This window comes from Capronia epimyces (assembly GCF_000585565.1).
Source record: "Capronia epimyces CBS 606.96 chromosome Unknown aczIQ-supercont1.4, whole genome shotgun sequence".
Lineage (NCBI taxonomy): Eukaryota > Fungi > Ascomycota > Eurotiomycetes > Chaetothyriales > Herpotrichiellaceae > Capronia > Capronia epimyces.
This window is the reverse complement of record NW_006912907.1, coordinates 2,538,122-2,564,675: the sequence shown is the minus strand read 5'-3', so window position 1 is coordinate 2,564,675 and position 26,554 is coordinate 2,538,122. Positions and strand designations below refer to the sequence as shown.

Genomic DNA, 26,554 nt, shown 5'->3' with positions numbered 1-26,554 from the left:
ATTCCAATCCCGCTTTGCAACGAACCAAAACCAGCGCCGAATGTTTGTCCTGGCAACCAAAATGGACTGTCTTAATTGAGCGACACATGGTGAGACTTGGCAGAAACCGTGTTGCACGTCCAAATTTGTGAGGTAAGATCAGGTGAAGGCGAGCTCGCTTTACGCGGGAGACTGCACCGGGATGCTTGCCTGGCAAAGGAGGTTGAGCTTTTTGGTTGGAGTGGTATTTGTCCGGGGAGATTGTTGATGCTGCAGGCTGCCGCCTGACTTTCCAACGGTCTTTGAAGGTGAGGATTTTGCGTGTTTTACCAGTCGTTGAAGCGGAGATTGGTTTATCCAACTTGGGGCAACTTTCTGGCACAAGATTTGAGGCTGGAGTAGTTGCGAGAATTTGTTTCTTGATGACAGGGTCTCGTGAGATTCAGTGAGGAAGTGTGTGTCTCTATGGCTGCTGGCTGACGATCAAAGGTGTGATGAATGAACCGCAGATGGCAACAGCACAAAGGATGAGCATGTCCGTTGCTGCCTCGCTGACGGTTTCAAAGCAGCTTGAGAACACGCAGGCGCGAAGATCAAAGGTCTTTGACTAAGAGAAGGTTGTGCCTTCCCGTGGGGAATGGCATTTGCATCAGTTACGCTCCCCAGCGCTGTCATGTCAACGACATCTTCACTTGTTTGAGAGCATACAAGCAACCACCGCATCACATGGTCAAACATTCACAGCATCAATCAACCGCTTGACTCATCAGAGTATAAGTAACTTCTCTGAGCGCTGAACAGGATTACAAAACCCTCCTTCCTCGCAAGCACCACCCTCCTCACCTCTGTCATACCTTCATAGCATACAACAACGGCAACATCATCATGTGCTGGTACAAGCTGAACATCTGTCCTTACCCCCATCAAGAAGCACTCTCTGCTCTGATATTCGACCCCAGCAGTGCAAGCCAGTGGCAGCATTGTGACAGACCGCATCCTTGGGGTCGACTCAGCTGTGGCAGCCTCATTGTCGAGCATCCGAAAGACCTCCTCAGATCCGAAACACAGGCTACATTCGAACACATCCTTGCCACCCGATCCAACCTTCCGGCAGAAGGAGAAAACCATCCCACAGCAATTTCTGTTCGCCAACGACGATCTTCCACCGAGACTACCATCGTCCCAGGCGGAGCAGGCAGACCCAGATCCCAAGGGGCGCCATGCCTCTGGTGCACTGCGGTGTTGAAGACAGTGGCTACAAAGAGCAAGGAAATCCATCAAGACGCAAGAAGAGAGATTGCAGGTTTGGAGCAGAAGATGGACACCAGTCCTAGTCTGAGAGAGATACAGAGAGAAATCATGGACAAGGAAAAGGAGCTTGATAACCTGAGGCACATTGCATGGCGTAAGGCAAGCGATTTGATGGATGGCGAGACTGGCAAGGGCGAGGACGAGATTCAGAGCTGATCTGTTTCCTCTAAAATGTACCTTGGGCGTCGGACTTTGTTGTTTTGAGTCTTGGAATTAGGACGTCTTGAAAGTTGTGGTCTTGAGCACCCACACCATCAGTACACACAATTGTATCATTCTTAGATGGGCACCTTCATTGCATGTATCCAACTTGTCGGCCACAAGGCTTACGTGACAGCAAGGAGTCATGGCACAAAACACACGCACTCACACGCACTCACACACTCACTCACACAAGGCTGCGCTTCAGGAAAGCAGGGTGACTCCCCCCGGATCGATTGTATGGTCCTCGATATCCACCATCCTTGTTCCCATCTATGACTCTTTTTTAGACAAGTGAAGGAAAGTCCCGTCCGCCATGTATTTCTCGCCTCATTTACTATCGGTCCCTTAAGGCTTAAGGGTTCATGGATCGACGGCATTCCCCTGTTCCCTGTTCCCTCTTCATGCTGCCTCCTCGACTTAAGATGGAGTTGTGAAGATTTTCGGCCTCAGGAAATACTGATATCCATGCTGTATGTGAGGCATTGCAGGATATGGTGTATGGGGCGGTCGTCGGATCCGTCTCGTGGGGAGTTGCTTCTGAGATTTGGCCGCCCCAACTCGCAGGCTCAGTCTGGGAGAGGCAGCACCGCAGCACCGCAGCACCTTTGGTGCCTGTGTCGAGTCACATCGATGAGGGATCACGTGCAATCAACCGCCACCCAGCATCATGATTTCGGTCGCACAGTTTCCGAGTCCGGGTTATGCTTGCATTATGACCACCTGGCACCTGGCACCCTCTCCAGCTCCCATCCAGGCAGCACTGAGCAGTGGCCACTGGCCACTGGCCATGTCGATCAAACATCAAACAGGATGGACGATGGATCCGAAACCCCAGGTCAGATCGGATTCAGCTGGTTCCATCCAATGGCCATCATACCTCGGAACAGCCAAGGATCGCATCCCCTGATCTTTCCTGTTTTGCTATGGACGCCTCATCTCCTAGCCCAGTCGGACTCGCACGGATCCCTGTGTTGTGGCAGACGACGTGGCATGGAGCCTCGTACGGAGCCTTACTGTGCCGTTGGATTTCCCGCCCGGTCTTCGCCTTACCTGTTCTGTACACTTGTCGTGTGCCCTGGTCATGCTCATATGCACTCGCCGTGGAGCCTTACCATTGAGGCGATGCAAACCAAGCAATGCTTGCCCCGAGGCCACCGCCACAAACCTGAAAGGTGAGTGTTTCCGGGACATCCGGCCGTTGGGGGCCTTCCCTGACTGCCCCGTTGAAGTCAAGGAGCCTGAGGTCAACCTTGGCTGGCTCTGTTACGTTGTTGTATGCTATTCTTGCTGCCTGCAAAACTCCTGCCTTCCGCATCAATCCTTCTTGTGGTTATTTCGTACTTGGGCGACCGGCGTCTGGCGGAGCGAATCGCCCAACTGATTGGTAACATTAATTTGCATGTCGATACTTGGGAAGTTCTATTACCAGTGATATAATTGGATGATTACTTTGGTACATCTGCCTAGGGAGCCTTTCTTAGAGCAAAAGGCACCGTGAACACTGCTAGACACGAACAGCGGTTGCTGTTGCTTCCAGGGGTTTCGTCTTTCGACAAGGCTGGTGAATGCCTGTGACAGACACTGAACATCGCTAGCTGGGGGCACCTTCGGCTTATAAGGATATACAATGGGGTTTTTAGGCTTAGGTGAGCCATCCCTGGGGACGCTCATCATTTTTCTTGGAGCATGGATCAACCGAGACTTCACGACTCCGACACCACGATCAAGTCAGCTCCCTTACGAACCTTTAATGGAGGATGTTGGCTCCGAGATGGCACTGGATTCGCCGACCGCCGAAGACGGTTCCCTTGCACTTCCTTCTTCGTCTGCACGACGAAGGCTTTGGCGTCACCGAGAACTGTCTCTGCTCGGCTTTAAAAAGACGATTCAGACGCCAAACACGGCCGTGTTCCAAACCAGGATCCTCAGCCGAGTGCTGGTGCGCTTTCCTTTCATCATGGAGATCATCTACTGGGCCCTCATATACGGTGTCAGTCTGGTCTCTACTTTCTGTCCAAGGCAAAGAACTAACACGCATGTAGGTCTACCAGTTCGGTCGAGGCCAGTTGGCCATAAGATTCGTCGACCAAAGCATCGATTCAGCTTGCCGCCACGCCCTCGCTGTCATCAGGTTAGAGCAGCGCCTTCATATATTCTGGGAGTTGTCTATTCAGCAGTTCTTCCTCCGGCATCCGCCGTGGATGTGGTGGATCAATCGGATCTACAGTTTCGTCCACTTGCCGGCCACGATCACTTTCCTAGTTGGCCTCTATTATTTCGCCATCACGCGGAACAGGTCGAACCCAGACCGGCAGGACCGGGCAGCTGGCCCGGAGCTCTACGAGTCCAGGCGGCGGGCTTTGGCGCTGTGTAATCTCTTTGCGTTTTGTGTCTTCAGCAGCTGGCCATGCATGCCTCCACGTCTACTGGGAGACTCGGAATCGCCTGGTGAGTTGGGCGAACTCGCCCGAACCTTCCATTTCGTCGACACCATCCACACACGAGACGGTGCCGTCAGTGTCTTCAACACGAGGAAATGGACCAATCAGCTCGGTAAGAGACATATCTCTCTATCCTTTCCTTTCCTTCCTTCCTTCCTGCCAACTTGGAGGCTCGGACGAAGTAACCGACTGACTGACTGACTGAATGAATGGTGATAGCCGCAATGCCCTCCCTGCACTTTGGATATTCGCTACTGGTGGGCGTCTCTATCATGCGACTCCCTCTCGCCCATGCTGCCCGAACCTACAGAGTGAGCATGCCGCCGCCATTTCGCCGATCAAATGCTTACTGGAATGTTCGCGTCCCGTCCCTCCCGAAGTTGATCTGCACCGTCGTTGGCCTTCTCTACCCAACTTTGATCCTGGTCGCCATTGTCGCGACCGCAAACCACTTCATCCTGGATGCCGTCGTGGGGGCCTTGATCTGCTGGCTTGCCCTACGATGGAACGGAGTGTTGAAGAACCTCCTCCCCATCGAGGACTACCTGTTCTGGTGTCTCCGCATTCATAAGCCGGTTCCCGACCCGTCTGTTCAGGGCGTCCATTCAGACTACAAGACTTGAATCGCTTTCCTTCCGCCACAACCCTTGGTCCCTCTTGCAGAACCCCCTTTCACCCTTTGATTTCGACGGAAAGGGCCTTTCCCGACTCCTAGAACTACCCTACCATGGCATGCCACAACATCCCGCAAAAAGGCTACGAGCAGGTTTTCGACGGAAACGGCCTTTTCACACACTCCTAGAACTACCCTACCATGGCATGCCACAACATCCCACAAAAAGGCCACTAGCAGAGCAGGTTCTACGCAGCCACTGCAGCGCCGACAAAGGAGCATCCAGGGAGACTGAAGAGGGCTTCTTGTTCTTCTTCTTCTTCTTCGCCGCTGTTTTTTCCACGAAACCATGGAAAGCTACTAGTGCCTAGAAATCGAACAGAGAGACTACCGTCAGTGCTTAGAAACCCAACAGAGAGACTGCATCAGTACCGTCAGTGCCTTATCGATCATGTATGTGTACATGTATGTATGTATGTATGTATGTAGGTAGGTAGGTATACTAGTATTCGGATTGCAGATCCAAGGCCATGAATCCAATTCTCAGAGACCAGTTGCATCCATTGCGTCGGCATCATAACACCCATCCAAAGTGATGACAATTTTGCCTGCGCCTAACCTGGCCTCGGGCCCCTAAGCCCACCCAGCGCAAAGAACCGCCACTGGCAGCTTCGAGATCGCGGTAGATGCTCGTTGACCTGGCCCCGCGATCATGGACGGTTCGAAAGACCCTGACACGCTCAGATAGCGACAGTGGTATTTGTTGAGAAGGCCCAGCGGTCTCGAGACGGCGAGGAAGTGATGAACAACGACGAACTGCTCTCTCACGCAGCCAGTAACATGTATGAACTTCAGCTCCCTAAACACGAACCTGAGAACTGACTTGTCTTGACAAGATTTGCAGGTAGTAGTGACACCACGGCAATATCCCTTCGCTCCATATTTTACTACCTCTGCAAGAATCCCCGATGCTAGAACCTCCTGAGAAGTGAGATCGATGAGATGGATACAAGAGGCGAGTTGTCTAAAATCGTGACATTCACATTCGCCGAGGCCAACCGCATCGCATGCCTTATCTGCAAGCCTGCATGAAGGAAGCAATGCGTATGCGCATACCCTGCTGTTGGACAGCTCCTTGAGCGCGTCGTTCCCGACACCGACTTTGAGATCCGTCCAGGCATTGTTCTTCCTCCATCCAGGTACCATTGTGGGCATCAATCCGTGGCTACCCCAGCAGAGACACCAGACACCGCCGTCTACGGGAAGGACGTCGAGGAGTTCCGACCTGACCAGAGCGGTGGATCGAGGCTGATGAGGCAACATTGCAGTTGATGGACAGAAACCATCTTGCCGTGAGTGGCCACAGTTTACCCCTTGGCAAGATATGTGGATTGACAAATATCAGTTCGGTTCTACCTACCTGCCTGGGGAAGAATGTCTCTCTGCTTGAGATGTAAAAGTTGGTGCCGCCGATCTTCCGCAATTTCGATTTGACTCTTTCCAACCCTTCCGCCGACTGGGTATCGACGGACCACTGGTTTGTGAAGCAGAGCAATGTATTTGGTCGCCTCCAACGGCGCTCAAAGACATAGCTGAGGGAATTCTTGCAGTGTTGGCGTGTGGCTGACTCCAAGAGGTTGTGAAAACGCACGCGAAGACAAGTCATGAGCCTTGATCACTGCATTTGACATTGGGAGCCTACGAGTATTATCTGCAAAATAGTCTATCTAGTGGGAGACTCGGTGTGATGAGCGAGAGTTCCAATACGGGGCTACCAAGGACAAATGGGGAGATCACATCAGACCACGACTGAAGCTGGTTTTGGCCAGAGCACTTTCTCGCCAGTACCACACCGCCGACATGGTAGCACTAGGACCAATGACGAAGCTGGCCAAAGCGATGAGTGCTGAGGCTTGCCCTATGTCGACATTTGTGCGGCCCATCCGTCGAAGATCCCATGTGGCCATGCACAACCAAACGTACGTGGCGACGTAGAAGCCCCAGAAGTCTGCTAGGAACAAAGACCTGAGACCTTCACCGAGCGGCTTTGGTTGGGCTGTAAAGTCGGGCCAGAAAACCGAGGTCAAGCTCATGCTGGGCGACGACACGATTTTGGCCAGCGAATAGACATGCAGTGCCACGCCCAGGACTCCGCTGACGACGTACAGCCTCTTGAGATGCGGCATGTCCGGAAAAGTCTCCTTGGCCTTTCGCTGGACGTGGACAAGGTTATGTCGCTTGACGTAGAGATATCCGAGGATGCTGCAGATGATCGGGACGAACATTGGGGCCGGCTGCCACAGCGTCTCGGCGTTCTGGATGGCGTAGGGACTTTTCCAGGGCAGGAACATCAAGATCGTAGGTAGGGTGTAGCCGATCATGACTGCCCATATCAGTGAAGATGCGTATTGGATCGGCACTTCTCGGTTTAGTGGCCACCAGTACGTTTCCGGTTCCGAGACGTACGTATAGGCGGCATAGTAGATGGGCATGTAGATTCCCACGCCGGCCCATTGGACCAGTGTGAACCAAATAGTGATCCTAGAATGGTTAGTTAAGGAAACAACAGTTGAACAAAAGGCACAGGTCGTGTTAACACAACTTGGATATGAGTCACTCACAGTGTCACCGGTGTCAGGGCGTTGCGTTTCCGATATGCCTCAATGGACCATATGGTAATAGGTTGAACGAGACTTCCGAGGAAATACATCTGTAAAGTCCCGAAGTTCTGGTCCCAGTTATTGAGGCCCGGCATATACGCCGCAGCTAGAAAGACGAGGTAGTCGTCGATGGCTTTGATCCCAATGTAAGTGCGCTTTAGCGGGAAGGCTGGGTCGTCCGGGAATTTCCCGGTCTGGATGATCCCTCCTAAATGGTCCCCAAGGCCATAATGAGCAGACCGAATCCACATACCGTAGTGAACAAGTGCAGCGACCAGAAGGTAGAATCCGATAAAGTACCATTTATTCGCGCCCCGAGGCACTGGTGCGCGTAAGAGTTCGTCCTTGTACGGGACCAGTTTTGGCACCGGAGACAGCTTGGGGCTGATCAGCTTCTCAGCGAGCGGCATGTTGCGGGAGAAATTGAACGTGACGTCCTCGACGTCGGTCAACGGCAACAAATGGAAAGCAGCAAAGTGGTGCAAGGGGGTGTCGAGTAATTCAGTCCGTTGCTGTTCGTGTGAATGGCTTTTGAGCGTCTCGGTCCTGGCCTGTCGCAACCTCTGGGTCGTGGCGAACGCGCGTTCAATCTGTTCCAGGGTCGGTTTGCCTCCTCGTGCTTTCTTGAGTTCGTCTCGAAGAGCGTTGACCAGAACAGCCGCTGATTCAATACAGGCGTTGCCGCCGTGTCCTGCGATGGGATGGAACTGTTTGGGGTCTCTGTTAGTATGTTCCCATCGTCCCATCGTCCCATCTGACGGCCTAGCTTGGCAACTTGGTGTCATGGGATGTACATACCTTATGCGCGGCGTCTCCGATGGTGATTATGCGCTTGAAATACCACTGTCTAAAGACATATTCCTGCAAAGGTACCAGGACGGACGAGATCCGGTTGTCCAAGATCTGCTTGAATTTCAGCGTCGGGGTGATGTCGTCGTTTTCCCGCAGTTTCAGAAGCTTCTTCTCGTCGTCCTTGGTGTACACCGGAATGTCATCACCGTAGGCGCGTTGGACCAGTTTGTAGAAGTAGAACCAATACACCCGACCTTCTGGTCCGCCGTTGATGACATAGGATTCGTGTTTCTTGAACACCGAGTTGGACGCGCCCGGCTCAATGCCCTCGCACGGATTGGAGATTCCAAACACACAGCCATAGTCGCAGGGGACGGCTGAAGAAGACAGGCAAGCACGTCAGTTTTCCAAACAACCCAGGTGGGACGAACAGATGAGTGAGGGACAGGAAGATTTTCGGAGGCGAGACTAGACTCACAAGCATGCTCGTCGGCTGCAATCCAGCCCGGGGACAGGTCATTCGCGATCCTCCACATTTCACCTCTCACGGCGCTGTGGATGCCATCGCACCCGACCAGGATGTCCCCCTGGTAGGAACTGTTGTCCGAGGTCTTGACCACCACTCCATCATCCGTGAGCTCGACGCTCTGTACTTTTTTCTTGGTGAGGACTTTGGTTTTGTCGCGGATGTTGTCGTATAGTACCTTAAGGACCATTTGGCGATCTAAGAATGTGATGGGATAGCCATGTCTGTACCCTCCAGAGTTAGCTTGACTCACTCTTTTGGTCTGCCGACCAAGAAACACCAGGGCACGACCTCAACTCACCTCTCGTACATGGATCGGGTCATGCCTCGGAATTCGGCTATGATGTTGCCCGAACTGTCACGAAAGTGGAACGAGTCCAGAGGAGGGCAGAGCTCCAGGACCTTCTCAAACAGGCCGAGTTGGTCTAATATCCTGTTCCCGTGCGGCAACAGACCGATGCTGGCGCCCACTTGAGGTGCAATGTCCGCATATGATTCAAGAACAATGAAATCGATGTCGTACAGCTGCAGCATGTTGGCCAGCGTGAGGCCGGTAATGCTGCCGCCTCCGATCACCACTCTGAAATCGCTCTTGGCCCCCATCCTTGTGCTTGTTTCGCTTGGTCGGTCTGCCCGGGTTGGATGGATGAATGGAGGAAGGGGAGACAAGGAAGGCAGAGAGCCTGACTTATACCCCTTGATCTTCGACCATACAAAAGTGAGATCTGCCGATTGTCAACACGCAGCCTCGCGCTGCCAGGTCCCAGGAACCTGGAGACTCCTGAGAAGACCCACAGCCCCGTGGGCCGAATATCGGTATCGAATACCGAGCAGTGAGCACCGGGGGAGAAAGGATTCCCCACACGGAAAAACGGGCCGACTAGCTTCCTATAAGGGGTCCCGATGATCTGGAGCTGGGGAACATTTCCGCTTGCTACGCTCCGGCTTTACGCTCCGGCTCGACATCATAGCTCGTCGTCACAAAGCTCAGTAAATAAGAGCCGTCGTATTCTGAGGGGCTGTTCTGGCAACTGCTTGACGCCTTCAACAACTATACTTCTTTTGGATTTTAACCCTAACCCATGGAAAGCCTCCAAAGAGTGACGTTTGTCACGCAGCGTTCTTTCAAGTACACATACTATGTCTCTCCACCAGATGAATCTACCCAAGCTCATCCCGCATTGCTTTTTATTCATGGCTTTCCCGACTCGGCGCATCTGTGGGCTGAGGTGGTGGACAAACTCCGCGACCTGCCAAATCAAATCATCGTCCCCGATTGCTTAGGCTATGCGGGCACGGACAAGCCACAAGACACTCAGGCATACGCGTACAAAGACCAAGCCGACGATCTGGCAGACATCCTGGCCAACGAGAAGGTCAAATCGGCCATCCTCATTGGACATGACTGGGGCAGCGCGCTCGTCCAACGCACATATCTTCACAAGCGGGACTTGTTCAGCGGTGTGATCCTGCTCAATACGGGATACATGCTTCCGTCAGATGAGCCGTTCAACCTGCAAGCGGTCAATGAGCTCACGGAGAAAGTCTGGGGCTATCCGCAATTTTCGTACTGGGAGTTCTTTCTTGCGCCTGACGCGGCCGAAATCCTGGATGCGAACCTGGAGAGAATGTGGCAAGTGTTGCACGGTGATGTAGAAGACTGGATGAAAAAGTTGTTCTGTGCCCCCGGCGCCCTTCGCGCTTTTCTCCTCGGCAACGAGGAAGTCCCGTTGAAGGAATATGCCAAGAAGCCCGAGTGGAAGGACCACTTCATGCGGCAATTCGGCGCGGACGGCTTCGCCTCGGCCTTGCAGATGTACAAGGCGACGGCGTCGAATGTTCAATTCGCGTCGGATGCGGCCCTTTCGAAAAAAAACTTGGCCATTCAAGTTCCGATGTTGTTTATCACTTGTACCAAGGACGCTGTCTGCTTGCCGGAAATCATGATCCCAGCTAAGGAACAAGGTCTCGTGCCTGATTTGAAGGAGGTGGTGGTGGACTGTGCACATTGGTCACCTATGGAGAAGCCTAATGAAATCGCGGCACACATCAGGGCCTTTGTCACGGAAAGGTTTCCAACTGCTCATTGATATTGTTTGTATTAATCCCTATCATTGGATGGATCTTTACAGGAGAAGGTGTCAGTCTGTTTCACCACATGAGCTGTAGTTCTTCTCTCCGGTTGCCGAGTCTGACTGGGATACTAGTACATCTAAGCTTCTGTGTATACATTCAGCAGGTTGCCATTGCTGGTATCTCAGCTATAGTACCTGCCGGCTGGTGGTTGGATGATATTGGGCAATCATTTTACTTGACAAGCACCACTCGCCCCGACACTTTGCCTGCTTTCAGCAAGTCCATGGCTTCATTAACCGAATCCCAGGGCATTTTCTGCACCGGCACCGGAGCCAGCTTTCCTTCCCTCGCCAGCTGGACTAGTCTTCGCAGCTCGTCCAGGTTGCCGGTGATGTTTGCGTATAGGGTCAGACCTTTGAAGATATTGGCCACCAGTGACAGCTCGATCGAACCACCCATGACGCCCACCTGCACCCACTTGGCCCCTTTGGCAATGATGCCGTTGACCAGGCTGGCGGTGGCCGAGCTGTTCACAAAATCAATCACTGCGATGACTGGTCCGTTGGTGGCGGCTAGAATCTTCTCGGCTGGCGAAGGCCCCGAGGTGTTGACCGTCTTCGAGGCACCGGCCACCGTGGCAGCAGCCAATTTCTCGTCACTGATGTCGGCGCTGATAATGGCTCGATGGCCATACGACTTGAGCACTGAAATGGCCGATAGTCCCAAGCCGCCCGCCCCGATGAGCAGGACCGGTTCATCCGGTGGCAGGGGCATGACCTTGCTGACGGCACTGAGCGTCGTGATTCCCGAGCAGCCATACGTGCAGGCCACGGCAGGATCGAGATCGCCGAGGTCGACGAGGTATTTGGGATGAGGGACCACCACATATTCGGCGAAGCCGCCATTCCGTAGCGTTCCAAGTCCCTTTTGCGCCGCGCACAGGTTGTCTTCTTCCTGACCACAGCGCGTACAATCACCACAGCCAAGCCACGGATATATAATCTGTCGGGACCCAATGGGGACGGACTCTGCGTCGGGACCAACCTCGACCACCTCTCCCAGGATCTCATGACCTAGGGCGACGGGGAGTTGGATCCCGCGATCCTTGACGTAGAATCGCTTGCCTCCTCCAATATCATAGAACCCTTCGGCGGTGTGCAAGTCGGAATGACACACGCCAGCATGAGTGACCTTGATTAGGATTTCGCTTCCTGTGGGTGTTGGCCTGGGCTGGCGGATCTTCTGGAGAGGTGTGTCCCATTCCGTGAGCGCCCAGACATCCATTTCGTTCGTCATTATTGTTGGTCACTATGTACAATTTGCTGGGTAACAATGATTTTGATAAGAAATGCTCTTCGGACCTGGGTCAGGATCAGGTTACGACCGATATAGCAGCCCATCAGACTTTATTCGAAGTCTGACCGCCTACGGCTCTTTGTGCGGGGGGGATTGACGGTGCGGCATTCGCCGAGGTACAAACAGCCACGGCAACACGGCAGGGAGCAGGTGGATCCGGCCCGAGCTTCGTGGAGGGGTGTCCGGGGCATGGGCCGGGGTAAGGAGGCTTCCCAATTGGCAGAATCCTGAGTCTGCGACCTGTAGCGTTCGGGGCGAGGTGCCAGTCAGCACTGCTTCGGCAAACGCCAGCATGGTACCGGCATTTAATATGCAATACCAGTTTGTTTCTGAGGCATATTGTTATTCTAATAACCATTGCCATAGACGACAGCCTTACTGCCCCCTGCATCCGTCTACAATACAGAAGAAATCGCAGCAATAATGGGTGATAGCAGCTCGGCAGCAGGATTGGATCCTCGGATCTACAACAAGTTATACTTGAACGGCCAGTACGTCGATGCCCAGAGCACGGAAACTTACAGCCTCAAAAACCCCAAGGACAACACCGTGGTGGCCGACAAGATCCCGATCGCGGGACCAGCAGACGTCGAGGCAGCCGTCAAGTACGCCGAGGAGGCATTCCACGGGCCATGGAGTCAATTCACAGCCATCCAGCGCACCGAATGCATGCTCAAACTGGCGTCCTTGTTGGATGAAGAGCTGATTCCCATTCTGACCCTGGACTCGCTGACATCAGGCATCCCCGTCTCTCTGGCCCCTGTGCGGGAGCGAAATTATATCCGAAATTGTGTGCTGTACTATGCAGGCTGGACGGACAAGCAGAAGGGCGATTACTTTCCCCCTGACGATGGTAAGCAAGCCATACTGCATGAAAGGACAGATCGTGTCTTGTTGCTGATCCTCTTGTCGATATAATTGACTGACTGATTCATGGGTTTTTCGGACCATAGGTTTTGTGAAATTGGTTCGACATGAGCCACTGGGGGTTTGTGCGGCCATCAACCCGTTCAATGCGCCTGTGGCGTGTTTTTTCCTCAAGGCAGCACCGGCACTGGCCACGGGCAACGTTTTGATCGTCAAACCCAGTGAGAAGACACCGCTAGGATCGCTGGCGGTGGCGGCCCTCTTCGAGAAAGCCGGTTTCCCACCCGGAGTCATCCAAGTGATCACTGGACCCGGATCGACGGGCGCGCTCCTGGCCGAGCATATGAAGATCCGCAAAGTCAGCTTCACGGGGTCCGTGGCGACGGGCAAGAAGATCCAAACGGCGGCGGCCATGAGCAACCTGAAACGCGTGACGCTCGAGCTGGGTGGCAAGAGTCCCGCGGTGATTTTCGACGACGCCAACCTCGACAACGCGCTCACCTGGACCATCAACGCCATCCTCACCCGCAGCGGGCAGCTCTGTGTGGCGGCATCGCGCGTCTACGTGCAGCGGAGCATCGCGGATCGATTCATTGAAGAGTACAAAACCCGGATGAAGGCCGCAGCCCAAGATATGGGAGATCCGCAAGACCCCACCGTCAAACTGGGACCCATGGTCGACCAGGCACAGCTCGAGCGCGTCAAGCAGATGGTCGACCGTGGACGAGCCGAGGCCGAGCTGGTGGTGGGTGGTAACCAGTACGGCGAGACCGGGTGCTTTATGGAACCCACCGTGTTCCTGAACCCTCGCGACGACGCCGAGATCTACCGCAACGAAATCTTCGGTCCCGTCAGTATCATCAAGACCTTCGAAACCGAAGAAGAGGTGTTGAAATTGGCCAACGACACCGAGTTTGGTTTGATGTCCGGCGTCTTCACAAAGGACATTACAAGAGCCCTGCGCGTGTCTGCTGCTCTGGAGTCCGGTGTCGTCGGCGTCAACTGTGTCAGCTTGCAGAATATGCAGGCGCCTTTTGGCGGCAAAAAGCAGAGCGGAGTCGGTCGTGAGTTTGGCGAGTATGCCTTGAGGTTATTTACTGAGCCCAAGACGGTTCTGATTAACATGGCTGCTTAGCTGAAAGACCGTGGCATGTTATCAGAGTAGTGCTACTAGTATTTGTGCAGCAGAATACCTTGAAATGCCATCATAACGGTCTGTAAACTTGGCCTAAGACGTGTATAAATTTCCCATTCGGAGACGTACTGTGTTCTTTAATTCACCCTGCAGGACTGTATGGGCATAGAAATGATCCATTTGAATTACATTCTGTGCTTGAGTACCAGCAAGCGTCTCCCTGACGATTGGATTCCTCGCATCTGCTTCGAAAAGGTAGCAGGATCCTGTTTCCAATCTTTTGCATTTTCACGGCTCGACTCATGTAAGCTCGCCCTCCCGTATTTACTACTCTTTTCCTTCGATGTGTACAGCATTGGCCGTAGAAGGAGCTTCCACATGGCTTGTACCACCCAGATTCTTTTCAGCGAGGTCAACTTCTTCAGCTTGGGAATGAGAATGGCCGGGACCAGCAGCCATGGCCTGGTCCATTTCCTCCAAGTGCCAGCCGCCCGTCTGCAGCCACACATGCCAATGATTAGTAATGATCGTTGAAAGAGTTCCCGTCATAGTAGGGTATCGGAAGGGTAAGAAAGAACATACCTCTGGAAGATAAAAGAACAAGTAGATGGTGTGCACAACAGCCAAGCAGACAAACACCAGATAATACTTCCAGCCAATGGTAGCCAGAGCAGTTGGCAGGAGATTCAACCAGAGAATGTCGGTCAGAAACAACCCACTGATGGCGATGGCAGATGCCTGAGTCCTCACATGAGTGGGAAATATCTCGGTTGCAAAGGTGAACTGGTTGAGATCGACAAATGAGTTGTAGCTGTTTGTTTCCCAATGGATTGGGCAAAAGGTTAGTTACCAGGCCCTGGCTTGCACCAAGCTGTGGGTATATATGAAGTCTTACCAGGTAACGAAGATATAGATAAAGGTGGTAGCTGTAGCAGCCCAACCCTTTGTTGGTGTGGTATTGTACTTGGCAATCATTCCCGTCAGGACCGCAAAGACACAGGTCACAGACACATAGCCAGAAACTATACAAAGATCAATGATTAGCAGGTCTACTCATGAAAATGATGGGCGATACTCACGCAAAGCTCTTCGCCTCCCGAGACGGTCGGCAATCATGCCTCCAATGCAAGCGATGACCAATCCCACCGTGTTGTACACTGCTGACAAGAGCAGCGAAGTCGTAGGCCCAAGACCAAGCGAACCGTAGAGCAAGACGTTATAGGTATTGATGACCAATGGCCCAAGATTCTGGCCCCCTACCATCACCAGCCAGGCAAGAAGTAGTCTCTGACGGTTGGCCTTCTTGGTGAACAGTCGCCATCTACCATCAGTGCGGACCACTTCCTTTTCCGCTTCCCAGCTATCCATGATCAGCTGCAATTCTCGGTGAGCAAATGTGTCATCTGGATCACGCGGATCATGATGAAGTCGGACCAGGACTTTTAGTGCTTTTTGATGATCATCATGCTGAACCAAGAATCTTGGGCTTTCCGGTACTGCAGTACATCGTGGTTAGTATTACTTGCAATTGATTTGGAGTTTGCTGAGAGAACAGAAGCAGCAACGACGCACCATAGAAGGATCCTGCAAGAAGACAACTACTCCAGATGATGATCACGGCAAAGGGAAACCGCCATGCAAATTCGGAAGCAGGCGTGAAGTAGCATCCGAACCTATATGATACATGCAGGGTCAGTGATCAGCGATCAGTGGCTAGCATTCTGTGACAGGACACCACACATACCCAATCCATCCTGCTGTGCAATAGCCCAAGTTGATGAAGATTGCGTGTGCACCTGTAATCAGGCCTCGAGAATGAGGAGGAGAAACTTCTGCGAAATAGGTCGGCATGGCTGCCATTGTGTGTCCTGCTGCCAGCCCGGCCACCGCTCGTGCGACCAAGAACTGTGATGGACCTTCATTAGTCCTGTGCGGTGATGCCGTATGCACCACAGACATGATCTGTACGGATATGAACGAACCATCGCCGGTGATTGCGATCCACATTGAAGGGTACCTCCGATGATGCCCGTCACGGACGCGATACGGAACCCGTTCACTCGTCCAAAGCGGTTTCCAGCCCAGCCGGCCAAAAAACAGCCAAAGAAGCCAGTACCGAAAAAGACGCCATTGGCAGCCCCGATGATATCGTTGGTGTAGCTGTATCCAGGAGCACTTGAGTCTCCTACCAACCCAAGCGAGGTATAAAAGGTCGGCTGACCGATAGTAAAGCCAAAGACGGCAAGGGAATAACCGGTAAAGAGGGAGCCAAAAGCTGCAAAACACACCACCTTCGTTCCATCAGTTTACTGTCTTGCCCGATATCACAGGATGATTCTTGCACTTACCGCTATATTGTACCAGGTATATGTTTCCATGGCTGCGCTCTTGTCTTGCTGGTCGTTGAAGTACTGACTACAGATCCTATAGAAGAAGAAGAAGAAGAAAGGGGCAGCATCCTCTGCAGAGTTTTTCGAGGCTACATATGTAGACACTAACACCGCCTGTCGACTTTGCGACGGTACTTCGGTGGTGGCCGAGGCAGGCGTTGACTAAAGCTGTATTTGGATGAGTGCGGTGTAGCCTGCTATGAAAGAAACGAATGGCTTGATCTATTCAGGGCAGTGCACGTCAAGCGAAGTATCCCCTAACCCCAGAGGATCAAGCCCGGGGTCGAGAAGCGTGGTAATCATTTAAAGATACCCCAAACCCCAGAATTAGTCTCGGCCGTGGTGCCGAAGCCGGAGGCGATTGTCCGGACTCACAGCAGCCTGGACTCTGGAGAAGCCCGGGTCTCCTCCAGCTGACCCCGACCTCAGAGGTTGGAGATGGAGCTGGAGATGGATACGGAGTGCCCCAGCCGGAGTCCCCGCCAATATCGTGGTTCTCATCGAACCGATAATACGAGTAGGCTGGCTGGCTAACATGGCCCAACATACTTGTACTCTGTGGGGTACCTTCGGATATCCGATACATGGCACACCCTCCTACCAACCCCAACCGGGCCGGACTAGTTAGTCCACTGCTTCTTGTCTTCGTCGGCCGCGGGCCGAGCGAAGCAGTCATTCTTTACGGCCAAGACCGACGGGTGGCTCCCACTGCATGGAGGATGGTGAACGATACCAGTGGTGTTTGCCGTCATATAATGCTGCTGGAAATCAAAAGGCTTCTTTCAGATGATAGAGCCTTGCCGTTTGCAATCTTGCCTTGATTTTCTCATTTTCCTACCGCCTGAATCGATCAAGATAGACCCTAAACACCCATGACGTCGACCAAGGGTGCGGACTACGATGTCATCGTGGTCGGCGCTGGCTTCAGTGGCATTCGGTCACTGTGGGAAGTTGATCAGATCGGGCTGAGCGTGAAGTGCTTTGAGGCCGGATCAGACGTCGGAGGCACCTGGTACTGGAATTCTTATCCTGGAGCACGAACCGACAGTGAAGCTTGGGTCTACCGGCTGAACTTCCTACCGGAGATGAAGGACGAATTCAATTATCATGAACGCTACCCGAGCCAGCAGGAGGTTCAGGGCCATTTAAAGCATGTTGTTGGTAAGTTCATCATAGTCATAGCACGCCATAATCCGAGGATATAGATGTATCTGGTTTGCTGACATGATTGCAATATATTTTAGAGCATTTCAATTTGCGCAAGTACATTCAGTTTGATACACGGATCAACTCGGCGCAGTATAGCGAGAGCCAAAACATCTGGACCATCACCACTGTCGATGGCAAGTCGACGACCTGTCGCTACTTCCTCCCAGCGACGGGACCCTTGTCAATTCCCAAAGACCCACCGTTTGCCGGACTCAAGTCGTACACTGGGGAGTGGTACCAGGCGGCGAAATGGCCCAAGAAACCGATCGATTTCCATGGAAAGCGCATCGCTGTCATCGGCACTGGCGCCACCGGAGTCCAGATCATCCCCAAGATTGCTCCGGTGGCCAAGCAGTTGACTGTGTTCCAGCGAACACCAAACTACGTCCTTCCGGGCCGGAACTATATCATCGATGACCATCAGTTGGCCGACATCAAGCAGAACCACGAGGCCACTTGGAATCATGCCCGCACAAACAACTCCGGTCTGGCCATGAAACTGCCGGGGAGGACGGTCCAGGGGGTGGCTGATCCGGAGAAAATCAGGCAGGTCCTGGACGCGGGCTGGGAGGCTGGCGGCTTTCACTTCCACTTCGAGACCTTTGACGATCTCTTCACCAACCTAGACTCCAACGAGGTGGCGTCCGAGTACATTCGTCAAAAGATCCGCGCCGTCGTTGAGGACCCGGCGACGGCGGAACTCCTCTGCCCAAGATATCCCTATCTGTCTAAACGGCCGCCCTGTGGACACTTCTACTACGAGGCTTTCAACCGGCCCAACGTCAAGCTGGTTGACATCAGCCAGGACACCATCGACCTTTATGAAAAAGGGATTCGCACCAGCTCGGGGGCTGAATACGAATTTGACATGATCATTTTCGCCCTGGGCTTCGACGCCGGCACGGGCGCGTTGAGTGAAATGGAAGTGAAAAACGCCCAGGGTGAGCTGTTACGCGACCGTTGGGCAGAGAGACTCGAAACCTTCGGCGGAGTCCTGGTTCCTGGATTCCCCAACATGTTCTTGATCTGTGGGCCTCACGTGCCTTTTGGGAACATGCCCGTGGTTTTGGATATCCAGGTCCAATGGATCGGCAAGACACTTCGTCACATGGAGCAGCACCGACTGAACAAAATCGACGTGTCCAAGGACGCGGTGACGAAATGGTCTGCTCAAGTCGAGGAGGCATTCAAGGGCACTTTGCTCGGGGAATCCGCCAAAAAGGCCAAGGCCTGGTTCGTGGGCGCAAACATAGAGGGCAAGGCTGACAATGTTTTGTTCTATTTCGGCGGAGTCCCTGCCTGGAGCTCCTGGCTGGAAAATGAGAGCAAGACCGATTGGGCCAGCATGGAATTTGGATCGCCCACAGCCGCCGTCACTGACGAGGCAGAAAAGCCTAAGCTGGCGCCTGAGGCCATTCCTGTGGCACCAGTGGCATGATTTTGTTTTTGTATATAAAGAGAGCCCAATCAATATGTTGCATGACAGGAGACCATTCTTAGGGTTAAATAACTTTCATCTTAGGACTATATTTGCTTGCTGTGTTACTAGTATCTAGCTTTTCTGAACTACATACCACCCCTTCCGCCGCTGACCTTTTCACCGTTATTATCTGATCGACTAAACCCAGGCGTGTTGCGCTTACCATGATTGTCTAGAAATCCCCGTGGTCAGTATTTCTCGCATGGTCTGGGCCATTTGACTTACTTGTCCGCTGACATATGAGAAGAGAGGTGAAACCACGCCGAGGATGGCGCGCCCGGCATCCGTGGGTGTCCCAATCCGTCTAAGAGGGATGTCACCAACCCTATGACAGAAGGTCAACGATGGTGGAAGTGGAAGAAAATAAACAGAAAGCATGCACGAACCATTTCTCCTCTTGATCATAGCCGCCATGAAACCCAACAGCATGCTTGGTGCCGTCTGGCCTTACGACATATTCGCCAACAGGGGCTTGAGTCAGTCTAGTCTTGATGGCGCCGAAAGCCACAGCTGTGTGAGAGTCAGTATTGGCGCTTTTGCTTTTGCGGACCGAGGTGGATGGTGGATTGTATATCCGTACTGTTTGCTCTCACGCCGTACTCTGGTCCCCATTCTTGAGCCAGTGTCTTGGTAAGTCCTACTAGACCGGCTTTGGCCAGAGCATAGCTGGCTTGTCCGGCGTTGCCATAGATGCCCGATGTCGACGAGATGTTGACGATCGATCTGGGTTCGCCGTCCTTGACCATAAAGTACGGCGCGGCTGCTCGGATGAGCTTGAATGGTGCCGTGTTATGTAGACCGATGATGGTGTCTTTCCCAGCAAAGTACAGTGGTTAGAAGCCTGCAATGCAAAGCTAGACGATGCTGCTAGAGATTCAATCGTCAAGAGTAAAGGAAAAAGCTCTCTCTCACCCCACTGCTGATCCTTGATCTGCTCAATCGGAGAATCCCATGCGTACCCTGCGTTGTTGACGATGATGTGAAGCTTGCCACCACTAAATTCCACGGCCTTCTCGACTAGGTTATTGATGTCTTCGTTGTTGGTCACATCTCCGGCAACGGCAATGGCAGCACCTCCACCTCCTTCGGCGTTGATGGCCTGAGCTGTCTTCTCGGCTTTCACTGCCATCCACCAACACCTCACGTGTCAGTATCGGCCTCGTACCTCATACCACTATATAACTGCTCATCAGGTGATGATCAAGACTTACCGGCATCGATGTCTGCAATGACAACCTTACACCCTTCGCGAGCGAAAATGGCGGCAGTCTCGGCCCCAATACCTTGGCCAGCCCCTGTGATGATGGCAGTCTGCCCTGGTGCCGACGGTCAGCCAATCGCGAAGGAGACAGCAATATCTATCCTGTGATATACCTGCCAGCATCCCCTGGGGGAAATTGAGTCGTGGAGATGCAGATGCACTCATGGTTGCTGTTCTTGTCAAAAGAAGGCTGTAGGCTGTGGTCTCAAGACAACTTAGTAATAATCATACGTCGGCGACGACCACCTACCTGCCATCTTCATGCTGTGATCTTTGATCTTTGCGTCGGCTCTGAGAGTAACCGTCAGATGACACTTTCGGCATGGCATGATTCTCGGCGAAGGCCGACACACTCAACCCATCGGCTTTTTCATCCAGCTCCAAGCTCGGCCCGCTAACCGACCTCGACGTACCCCGGCCTGAGCTCCGCGGCTCTGCGGCACACGCGGGGTGACAATACGGGCCGGTACGGTACCTTACCGCCGACACGGGGAGTCGATGGACTTTGGCCAAATAGTCACATCAACCCGCCGTCGTCTGTGTCATAATAGTGGTTTTTCAGGGTGTAGGCTTTGAACAACAGTCTTCCCGTCCATATTTTACACAATATGGCCCCAGCACAAGTTTTGAATGCCGGTGATGGAGGGGTCAGGAATGTTGATGTTCTTATTATCGGCGCCGGGTTTGGGGGATGCTACAGTCTCTACAAGCTCCGCCGACTAGGCCTCAGTGTGCACCTTTTCGAGGCCGGTTCCCAGCTCGGAGGAGTGTGGCATTGGAACAACTACCCTGGAGCGCGCGTCGACTCGGAGATCCCATACTACCAGTTTTCCATGCCCGAGGTCTGGCGCAAATGGAATTGGTCGGAGAGATTTCCCGGTGGAGAGGAACTGAAGGCATATTTCAAGCACGTGGATTCCACCCTGAATCTTTCCAAGGACATCACATATTCGGCCAACGTCGTCGGGATCAAGTATGATGAGTCGACGGCGAAATGGACCGTCACCACCGAGGACGGCCAGAAGGCGGTCTGCCGGTACCTGATCTGCGCCACTGGGAGCTCCTTCAAGCCCTACTACCCGGACTTTCCCAACTTGAACAAGTTCAAAGGTCAACTGATCCACTCGACTCGCTGGCCTGCTGTGGCAAACACCAAAGGCCGACGGGTCGCCATCATTGGGTCCGGGGCCACGGCGGTGCAATGCACCCAGGAGATTGCAAAGGAGGCCAGCCATTTGACCGTCTACATCCGCACGGCCAGCATCTCGTTGCCCATGTTTCAGCGTCGGCTGGACGAATTGGAACAACGCATCAGCAAGGCCACCTATCGTCAAATGTTTGACTTCTGCCGACATTCCAAGTCCGGTCTTGGCTATGACCCTCAGCCCGGCTCCGTCTTTGACCTGACCGACGAGGAACGGGAAGAGCTGTGGGAGGAGCTGTGGAGCCGTGGTGGGTTCAACTTTAATCAAGCAAACTATCGCGATTTCCTCGTCGATCCAAAGGCCAGCCAGCTGATGTATGACTTCTGGGCCAAAAAGACGCGCCCGAGGGTCAAGAACCCCGCAAAAGCCGCTTTCCTGGTGCCGGAGAAGCCGCCGTTTGCATTTGGCACGAAACGAAGCAGTCTCGAACAGGACTACTACGAGTGTTGCGATCAAGATAACGTTGACCTGGTCGACCTCAAAGCCAACCCCATTCGAGAGTTTACGGAAAAGGGAATCATCACGCAAGACGGAGTAGAACGCGAGTTCGATACGGTCGTCATGGCCACCGGCTTCGACGCCATGACTGGCAGCTTGACGAACATGAATGTCGTGGGCCGGGACGGCTTGACTTTCAAGGAGAGATGGAAGGACGGTGTCTTCACCCAGCTGGGTCTTTGCAGTAGTGGCTGCCCGAACTTGTTTATGATCTATGGACCTCAAGGTAAGTTATACTGTATACAGTCCCAGAAATGTCCGACATGTCCACTGACATGTGCGTCAACAGCACCCACCGCATTTACCAATGGACCCGTCTTCATTGAAGCCCAGGTTGACGTGGTGGTGGACCTGATCCAAAAACTTCAAAAAGACGGCATCAAGTCAATCGAGGCCCAGCGCCCTGCAGAGGAGAAGTGGAAGCAAGCTATTCAGGATGCAAATGATAAAACATTGCTCCCCCTTACCGATTCCTGGTACATGGGGGCAAACATCCCAGGGAAGAAACGGGAGCAGTTGAACTATTTAGGAGGTATCGAGACGTACATACAGGAGTGTCGGAAAGCCTTGGAGACCCTAGACGGATTTACTGTGGTCTATGATTCTGACAAACAGTCTAATGGGAGTGTGTAGAAGATACCAACCAGAATTATGAAAGTGATGTAGTTCTGTCATGCATGTCATACCAAAGAGGTCTTGGAAAAGCCTCCCGTGTTCATAGTCTCTCGTCTTTGAATTCGGCAATGACTATGTTTTGCACATACGCTTGATCGACCATCGTAGTAGTGCTCCGTGATACATATATTAGTCGTTGCCGGCTTCTCCGAGATGGACGAAGGGGGACTCGCGACACTCTGGCACCATCGTCTCGAGCACCACAGGAGATCAAGAGACCGTGGCGGTCTTAGGAGTAGTAGTGTCGGGGATGGTGATTTTCTGGAAGATGGTTGACCAGTTCGGCAACAAGAGAGGAGCGTGGGCGCGGCGATTCGATTTTGCACCACAACTTCAGGTCGGATCGATCGAGCTGTCTCATCGTGTGGAGGATGGCGTCGGCGATGGCTGTCCAGATGCCACTAGTGTGACACAGCAAACTCTGGGCCGTTGTTCCTTTCCTTCTTCTCCATGGACTGGCTACATGGCAATCATTGCGATCCCATTGTCTCTGATGACGCTCGCCCAGCTCGGCTCAATGACTTGACTTGTTCCCAGGCGGCCCAACGTGGGCGTGGGTGCCTTGGAGACATGTGCGCTTGTGCCAGGATTGTCTTTTCTCCTCCATTCCTCTTGCACAACTTCCCCCGCGGCTTGCTGGGTGCTAATCTGGTTGTTGAGTAGTGTCTGCCAGTATTGTATCCATCTCTGCCGCGCCGTTGCGTCCGAGTCGGAGCCGGAGCCGTAGCGGAAAGCTGAAAGGTGCGAGATTGCAGATCAGTCAGGCTGCGCCGGCCACCTGCTGGCAGATCCACATTTGGGTCTGGGATGCGGTTGGTACTGGTACCAACTGCCCGTGTGCACTGGGCTGGAACAGGTGAGGTCACAAATCTGACTCCATCAAGTACGGAGTACGGATACGGAGGATGTGATTAATCAAGACATTTATAACATGGGGGCGGCGGGAGGATTCTTGATTGCGAGGTGGGCTCATCACGTATGTGTGATATAATTATAAACTCCGTAACTTGGTTTCTACGAACTAGGAAGTCGTGGCTCCTGTCTCGCTTGGATTCAGCCCCCTTGTTGCGTGCTGTACAAACATCTCAGCGTCCTTCCTCATGGCAGCGACGTTGACGGCGCCTCGGCCGTAAGCTCGCGACACCGCAGCTTGGACCTCCTCGTCTTCGAACAAACTCTCGTCGCCATCAATCCCTTCCATTGCCACCACTCTCCTCCAATACTCGTCATCCGCGGCCTTCAGCTGCGGACTGCGCACAACAGCGTTCCGCGCAATCGAGTACGCCCGCAGGTTTGTCTGGGTCATCTGCAACGCTATGTTCGCGGTGATGAGCAGCTCCTCAGTACGACGACGGGTAAGCTCGGGATCTGTGGCCGAGTCGGGGTTGAAGAGCAAGAACCGGTGTGTGGTAGAGGCGTAGATGAGAAACGCCACGATTGCATCGAACACACACAGCGCCAGGGGCCGCAGCGTTGCGGCGATCCAGAACGTGCCTGCGGGCGCGGGCGTTCCTTGGTCGACGATCGGAGCGTACATGCTGGCTATGGCGAAGTCGAGTCCAGCCAAGGCAATGCCGCCGAGCAGGGCGCGTGTGCGCCAGCGGCTGGCTTCGAAGCCCGCGATCGGCTCGGACGTTGCGAGGCCGAGGCACAGAATGTGGAAAAGGTGCGAAAGCAGAACGTTGGTCGGCAAGTAGTAGAGCAGGAAGGAGAAGTCGTCGTCTGGATGGCAGAACGTGCAGTCTAGAAGCGTCTGTGGACCAAACCGGAGGTAGCTCTGGCGGAGACTGGTACAGGAGCAATTGGTTAGCATTCAGCAGAGCCATGAGAGATTGTTGCTTAGGATCAGGCCTGTTCTGGCTTCCACACTGCAGCGTCCTGCCCGCATCTCCAAAGGGGGTTGTCAAGGCTCGAACTTACGCCTGAGACCCGAGTTTCGAGCGCAAAGCATCGTCGGTGGCCGTCAGGACGCCATGCTCACGGAACAGCGCGAGCCGCGCAAATAGTGTGTCCGTTGCCGCTGACAGCCTCGACTGTGTCACTACGAAAATGTTGTGCTTGGTAAGGTCGCCTTTGAAAGAGGGCAACGAGGCGTAGAGAAATACACAGATCGAAGCGAACAGCACGTTAAGGCCTCGACTGGTTTTCTCGGGCAGTGCTCGCGGCAGCGGGCGCGTTCGGATTGTGGTCTTGACTATCCGGTAGTAATTGATTGCACGGGGTAGGACAAAGGTGAAGAGCAGTGGCCAGAAAGGCTTCAGACTGTATCGTCGATCAGCGGTTGTCCTTGGACACAGAATGTAAGGGGGTAGAGGACACCTTTCCAGCAACGCCATCACGGCGGACGTCCAAGAGGAGGTTCGAAACTCAGCTCAAGGTCTAATAGTAGAGACAGAGGTCTGGGTCTTGGAGAGATCAGTCTTTGAACAACCCTCGATCATTTCACGAAGATATGTAAGTCACCGAGTTGGAAAAGAAAGTACCTAAGTAATGGGTGTCGTCGCTGGGACGGGAAAACAATATTCCGATGCCCAGTGGTGCAAGTTTGGAGATCGGGGTCTGCTGTGTGCTCATATGAATATGCAAGAGCAGTTCAACGTCTACGGGCTACTAATAGCTGACATCCTAGGCGTTCGCCTGCTTCCTCTGTAAAGAAGTGCTAGGCGCGGTCAAAAGCCTCAGGCCAGCAATCCATGCCGCACATGACTGTTTCTACCACACGATCAAAGACGAGGTTCATAACAGGTAGAAGCACAAGCACCACTGCCCTCATCCTGCCACATTCTAGAGCGAAACCAGGATGAATTGGCTGGATGGTGAATCTGAGATATCTTGACTTCAGACCGGCTAGCAACCCCATCGCTAACTTGCGCCAACGCCAGGTCCAGACCAGGGTATTAGGGTATATTGTGTGTGAAGACTGCGCCAAATACAACCCTCTTCGCCAATCCTCAAAACGAGTACTCCGTATATGACCACCCGACAATTGCAGCAGCTTTGTAGGAAGCTGACTCGACACGTTCTGATCGGGCGACACGGTTGGTATCAGTTCTTCTTCGTAGCGGCACCCCCTTGGGCTTTCGCGGCTTCAGCTGTAATGGCAATCAGACATCTGTATGGCCAACCCGCCGCGTTGCTGGCTGAAAACCCACCTTTTGCCTGCTTCTCGCGCATAATGGCGGCTTGTGCCTCCTTCGTACGTTGAAACTCAGTCCCGGAGAGTGAGTTCTTCTTCTTCTACAGCAACATCTATCGTTAGTTGCGATGTCGGATGGTGCCGGTGCATCAAAGATACGGCGGCTCGCTCTAAAGACAGCATCGAGAGGGGCAGTCGCTAGGTGTCGGCCTTTTCGTGGTAGGATGAGGACGAGGACGAGGACGAGGACGTACTGTTGAGGCCTGCTCCTTGAGATTCTTCTCACGGGCCTTTTCTCTTTGATTTCCGCGAGCCATGGCTGCGAAAAAGTTACAGAGGACAAAATAAACGTAGGAAGGGGGAGGCGCGAGACAAAGGAACCCGGGACGGAGAGAGAGAGGAGACAGAGTGGACGGTGGCAAGCGCAGACAGCGGGTGAGATGGGATGAGTCTGAGTTGTCGAAGAGCGGTAAATCTGAAGGGCGCAGTTTCTGGGCAATCATAAAATGGCACCGCATTCTCCATTCTCCGATCTCGATGTCAATCTCGATCTCCGTCCCCGTCTCCATATCCGTCTCAGGCCTTCACCCTCTCTTCCACCTCTTCACCGCGACACTGTCCTTCACCACTGCTGACTCAAATGACTTTCTCAGGTGTCGCCCCCGTGTGCTACCTGCGAGCCGTGTATCAGGCGACTTTGGATGCCGCAGACACCCTCGATGAAAGACTGCGGCCGCTGT

General features: G+C 53.4%; 12 protein-coding genes across 12 annotated transcripts; 6 read left to right on the top strand and 6 right to left on the bottom strand.

The window, feature by feature from the left end:
* Positions 1-864: 864 nt before the first annotated feature.
* On the top strand, positions 865-1,446 carry A1O3_05558 (uncharacterized protein; the record flags this gene model as incomplete). Its single annotated transcript, XM_007735678.1, has 1 exon — positions 865-1,446. One exon carries the CDS (start codon positions 865-867, stop codon positions 1,444-1,446), a length of 582 nt encoding a protein of 193 aa, XP_007733868.1.
* Positions 1,447-3,121: 1,675 nt separating this feature from the next.
* A1O3_05557 (uncharacterized protein) lies at positions 3,122-4,558 on the top strand (the record flags this gene model as incomplete). The annotated part of the gene is made up of 3 exons (XM_007735677.1): positions 3,122-3,484; positions 3,537-4,047; positions 4,155-4,558. 3 exons carry the CDS (start codon positions 3,122-3,124, stop codon positions 4,556-4,558), a joined length of 1,278 nt encoding a protein of 425 aa, XP_007733867.1.
* Positions 4,559-6,341: 1,783 nt separating this feature from the next.
* A1O3_05556 (uncharacterized protein) lies at positions 6,342-9,129 on the bottom strand (the record flags this gene model as incomplete). The annotated part of the gene is made up of 5 exons (XM_007735676.1): positions 6,342-7,089; positions 7,170-7,915; positions 8,007-8,377; positions 8,479-8,750; positions 8,828-9,129. 5 exons carry the CDS (start codon positions 9,127-9,129, stop codon positions 6,342-6,344), a joined length of 2,439 nt encoding a protein of 812 aa, XP_007733866.1.
* A 479-nt stretch (positions 9,130-9,608) lies between these two features.
* Positions 9,609-10,616, top strand: A1O3_05555 (uncharacterized protein; the record flags this gene model as incomplete). The annotated part of the gene is made up of 1 exon (XM_007735675.1): positions 9,609-10,616. The coding sequence occupies one exon, from the start codon at positions 9,609-9,611 to the stop codon at positions 10,614-10,616; it is 1,008 nt and encodes a 335-aa protein (XP_007733865.1).
* Positions 10,617-10,833: 217 nt separating this feature from the next.
* Positions 10,834-11,898, bottom strand: A1O3_05554 (uncharacterized protein; the record flags this gene model as incomplete). The annotated part of the gene is made up of 1 exon (XM_007735674.1): positions 10,834-11,898. The coding sequence occupies one exon, from the start codon at positions 11,896-11,898 to the stop codon at positions 10,834-10,836; it is 1,065 nt and encodes a 354-aa protein (XP_007733864.1).
* A 483-nt stretch (positions 11,899-12,381) lies between these two features.
* Positions 12,382-13,960, top strand: A1O3_05553 (uncharacterized protein; the record flags this gene model as incomplete). The annotated part of the gene is made up of 2 exons (XM_007735673.1): positions 12,382-12,811; positions 12,912-13,960. The coding sequence occupies 2 exons, from the start codon at positions 12,382-12,384 to the stop codon at positions 13,958-13,960; spliced, it is 1,479 nt and encodes a 492-aa protein (XP_007733863.1).
* Positions 13,961-14,287: 327 nt separating this feature from the next.
* On the bottom strand, positions 14,288-16,338 carry A1O3_05552 (uncharacterized protein; the record flags this gene model as incomplete). Its single annotated transcript, XM_007735672.1, has 8 exons — positions 14,288-14,455; positions 14,543-14,771; positions 14,856-14,982; positions 15,040-15,456; positions 15,533-15,633; positions 15,705-15,865; positions 15,943-16,251; positions 16,309-16,338. The coding sequence occupies 8 exons, from the start codon at positions 16,336-16,338 to the stop codon at positions 14,288-14,290; spliced, it is 1,542 nt and encodes a 513-aa protein (XP_007733862.1).
* Positions 16,339-17,222: 884 nt separating this feature from the next.
* Positions 17,223-18,997, top strand: A1O3_05551 (oxidoreductase; the record flags this gene model as incomplete). Its single annotated transcript, XM_007735671.1, has 2 exons — positions 17,223-17,511; positions 17,595-18,997. 2 exons carry the CDS (start codon positions 17,223-17,225, stop codon positions 18,995-18,997), a joined length of 1,692 nt encoding a protein of 563 aa, XP_007733861.1.
* A 367-nt stretch (positions 18,998-19,364) lies between these two features.
* A1O3_05550 (3-oxoacyl-[acyl-carrier protein] reductase) lies at positions 19,365-20,465 on the bottom strand (the record flags this gene model as incomplete). The annotated part of the gene is made up of 5 exons (XM_007735670.1): positions 19,365-19,549; positions 19,620-19,850; positions 19,952-20,161; positions 20,251-20,355; positions 20,414-20,465. 5 exons carry the CDS (start codon positions 20,463-20,465, stop codon positions 19,365-19,367), a joined length of 783 nt encoding a protein of 260 aa, XP_007733860.1.
* A 443-nt stretch (positions 20,466-20,908) lies between these two features.
* A1O3_05549 (uncharacterized protein) lies at positions 20,909-22,636 on the top strand (the record flags this gene model as incomplete). The annotated part of the gene is made up of 2 exons (XM_007735669.1): positions 20,909-22,229; positions 22,293-22,636. 2 exons carry the CDS (start codon positions 20,909-20,911, stop codon positions 22,634-22,636), a joined length of 1,665 nt encoding a protein of 554 aa, XP_007733859.1.
* A 1,063-nt stretch (positions 22,637-23,699) lies between these two features.
* Positions 23,700-25,014, bottom strand: A1O3_05548 (uncharacterized protein; the record flags this gene model as incomplete). The annotated part of the gene is made up of 2 exons (XM_007735668.1): positions 23,700-24,465; positions 24,599-25,014. 2 exons carry the CDS (start codon positions 25,012-25,014, stop codon positions 23,700-23,702), a joined length of 1,182 nt encoding a protein of 393 aa, XP_007733858.1.
* A 709-nt stretch (positions 25,015-25,723) lies between these two features.
* A1O3_05547 (uncharacterized protein) lies at positions 25,724-26,131 on the bottom strand (the record flags this gene model as incomplete). Its single annotated transcript, XM_007735667.1, has 2 exons — positions 25,724-25,915; positions 26,069-26,131. The coding sequence occupies 2 exons, from the start codon at positions 26,129-26,131 to the stop codon at positions 25,724-25,726; spliced, it is 255 nt and encodes an 84-aa protein (XP_007733857.1).
* Between the last annotated feature and the right edge of the window lie 423 nt (positions 26,132-26,554).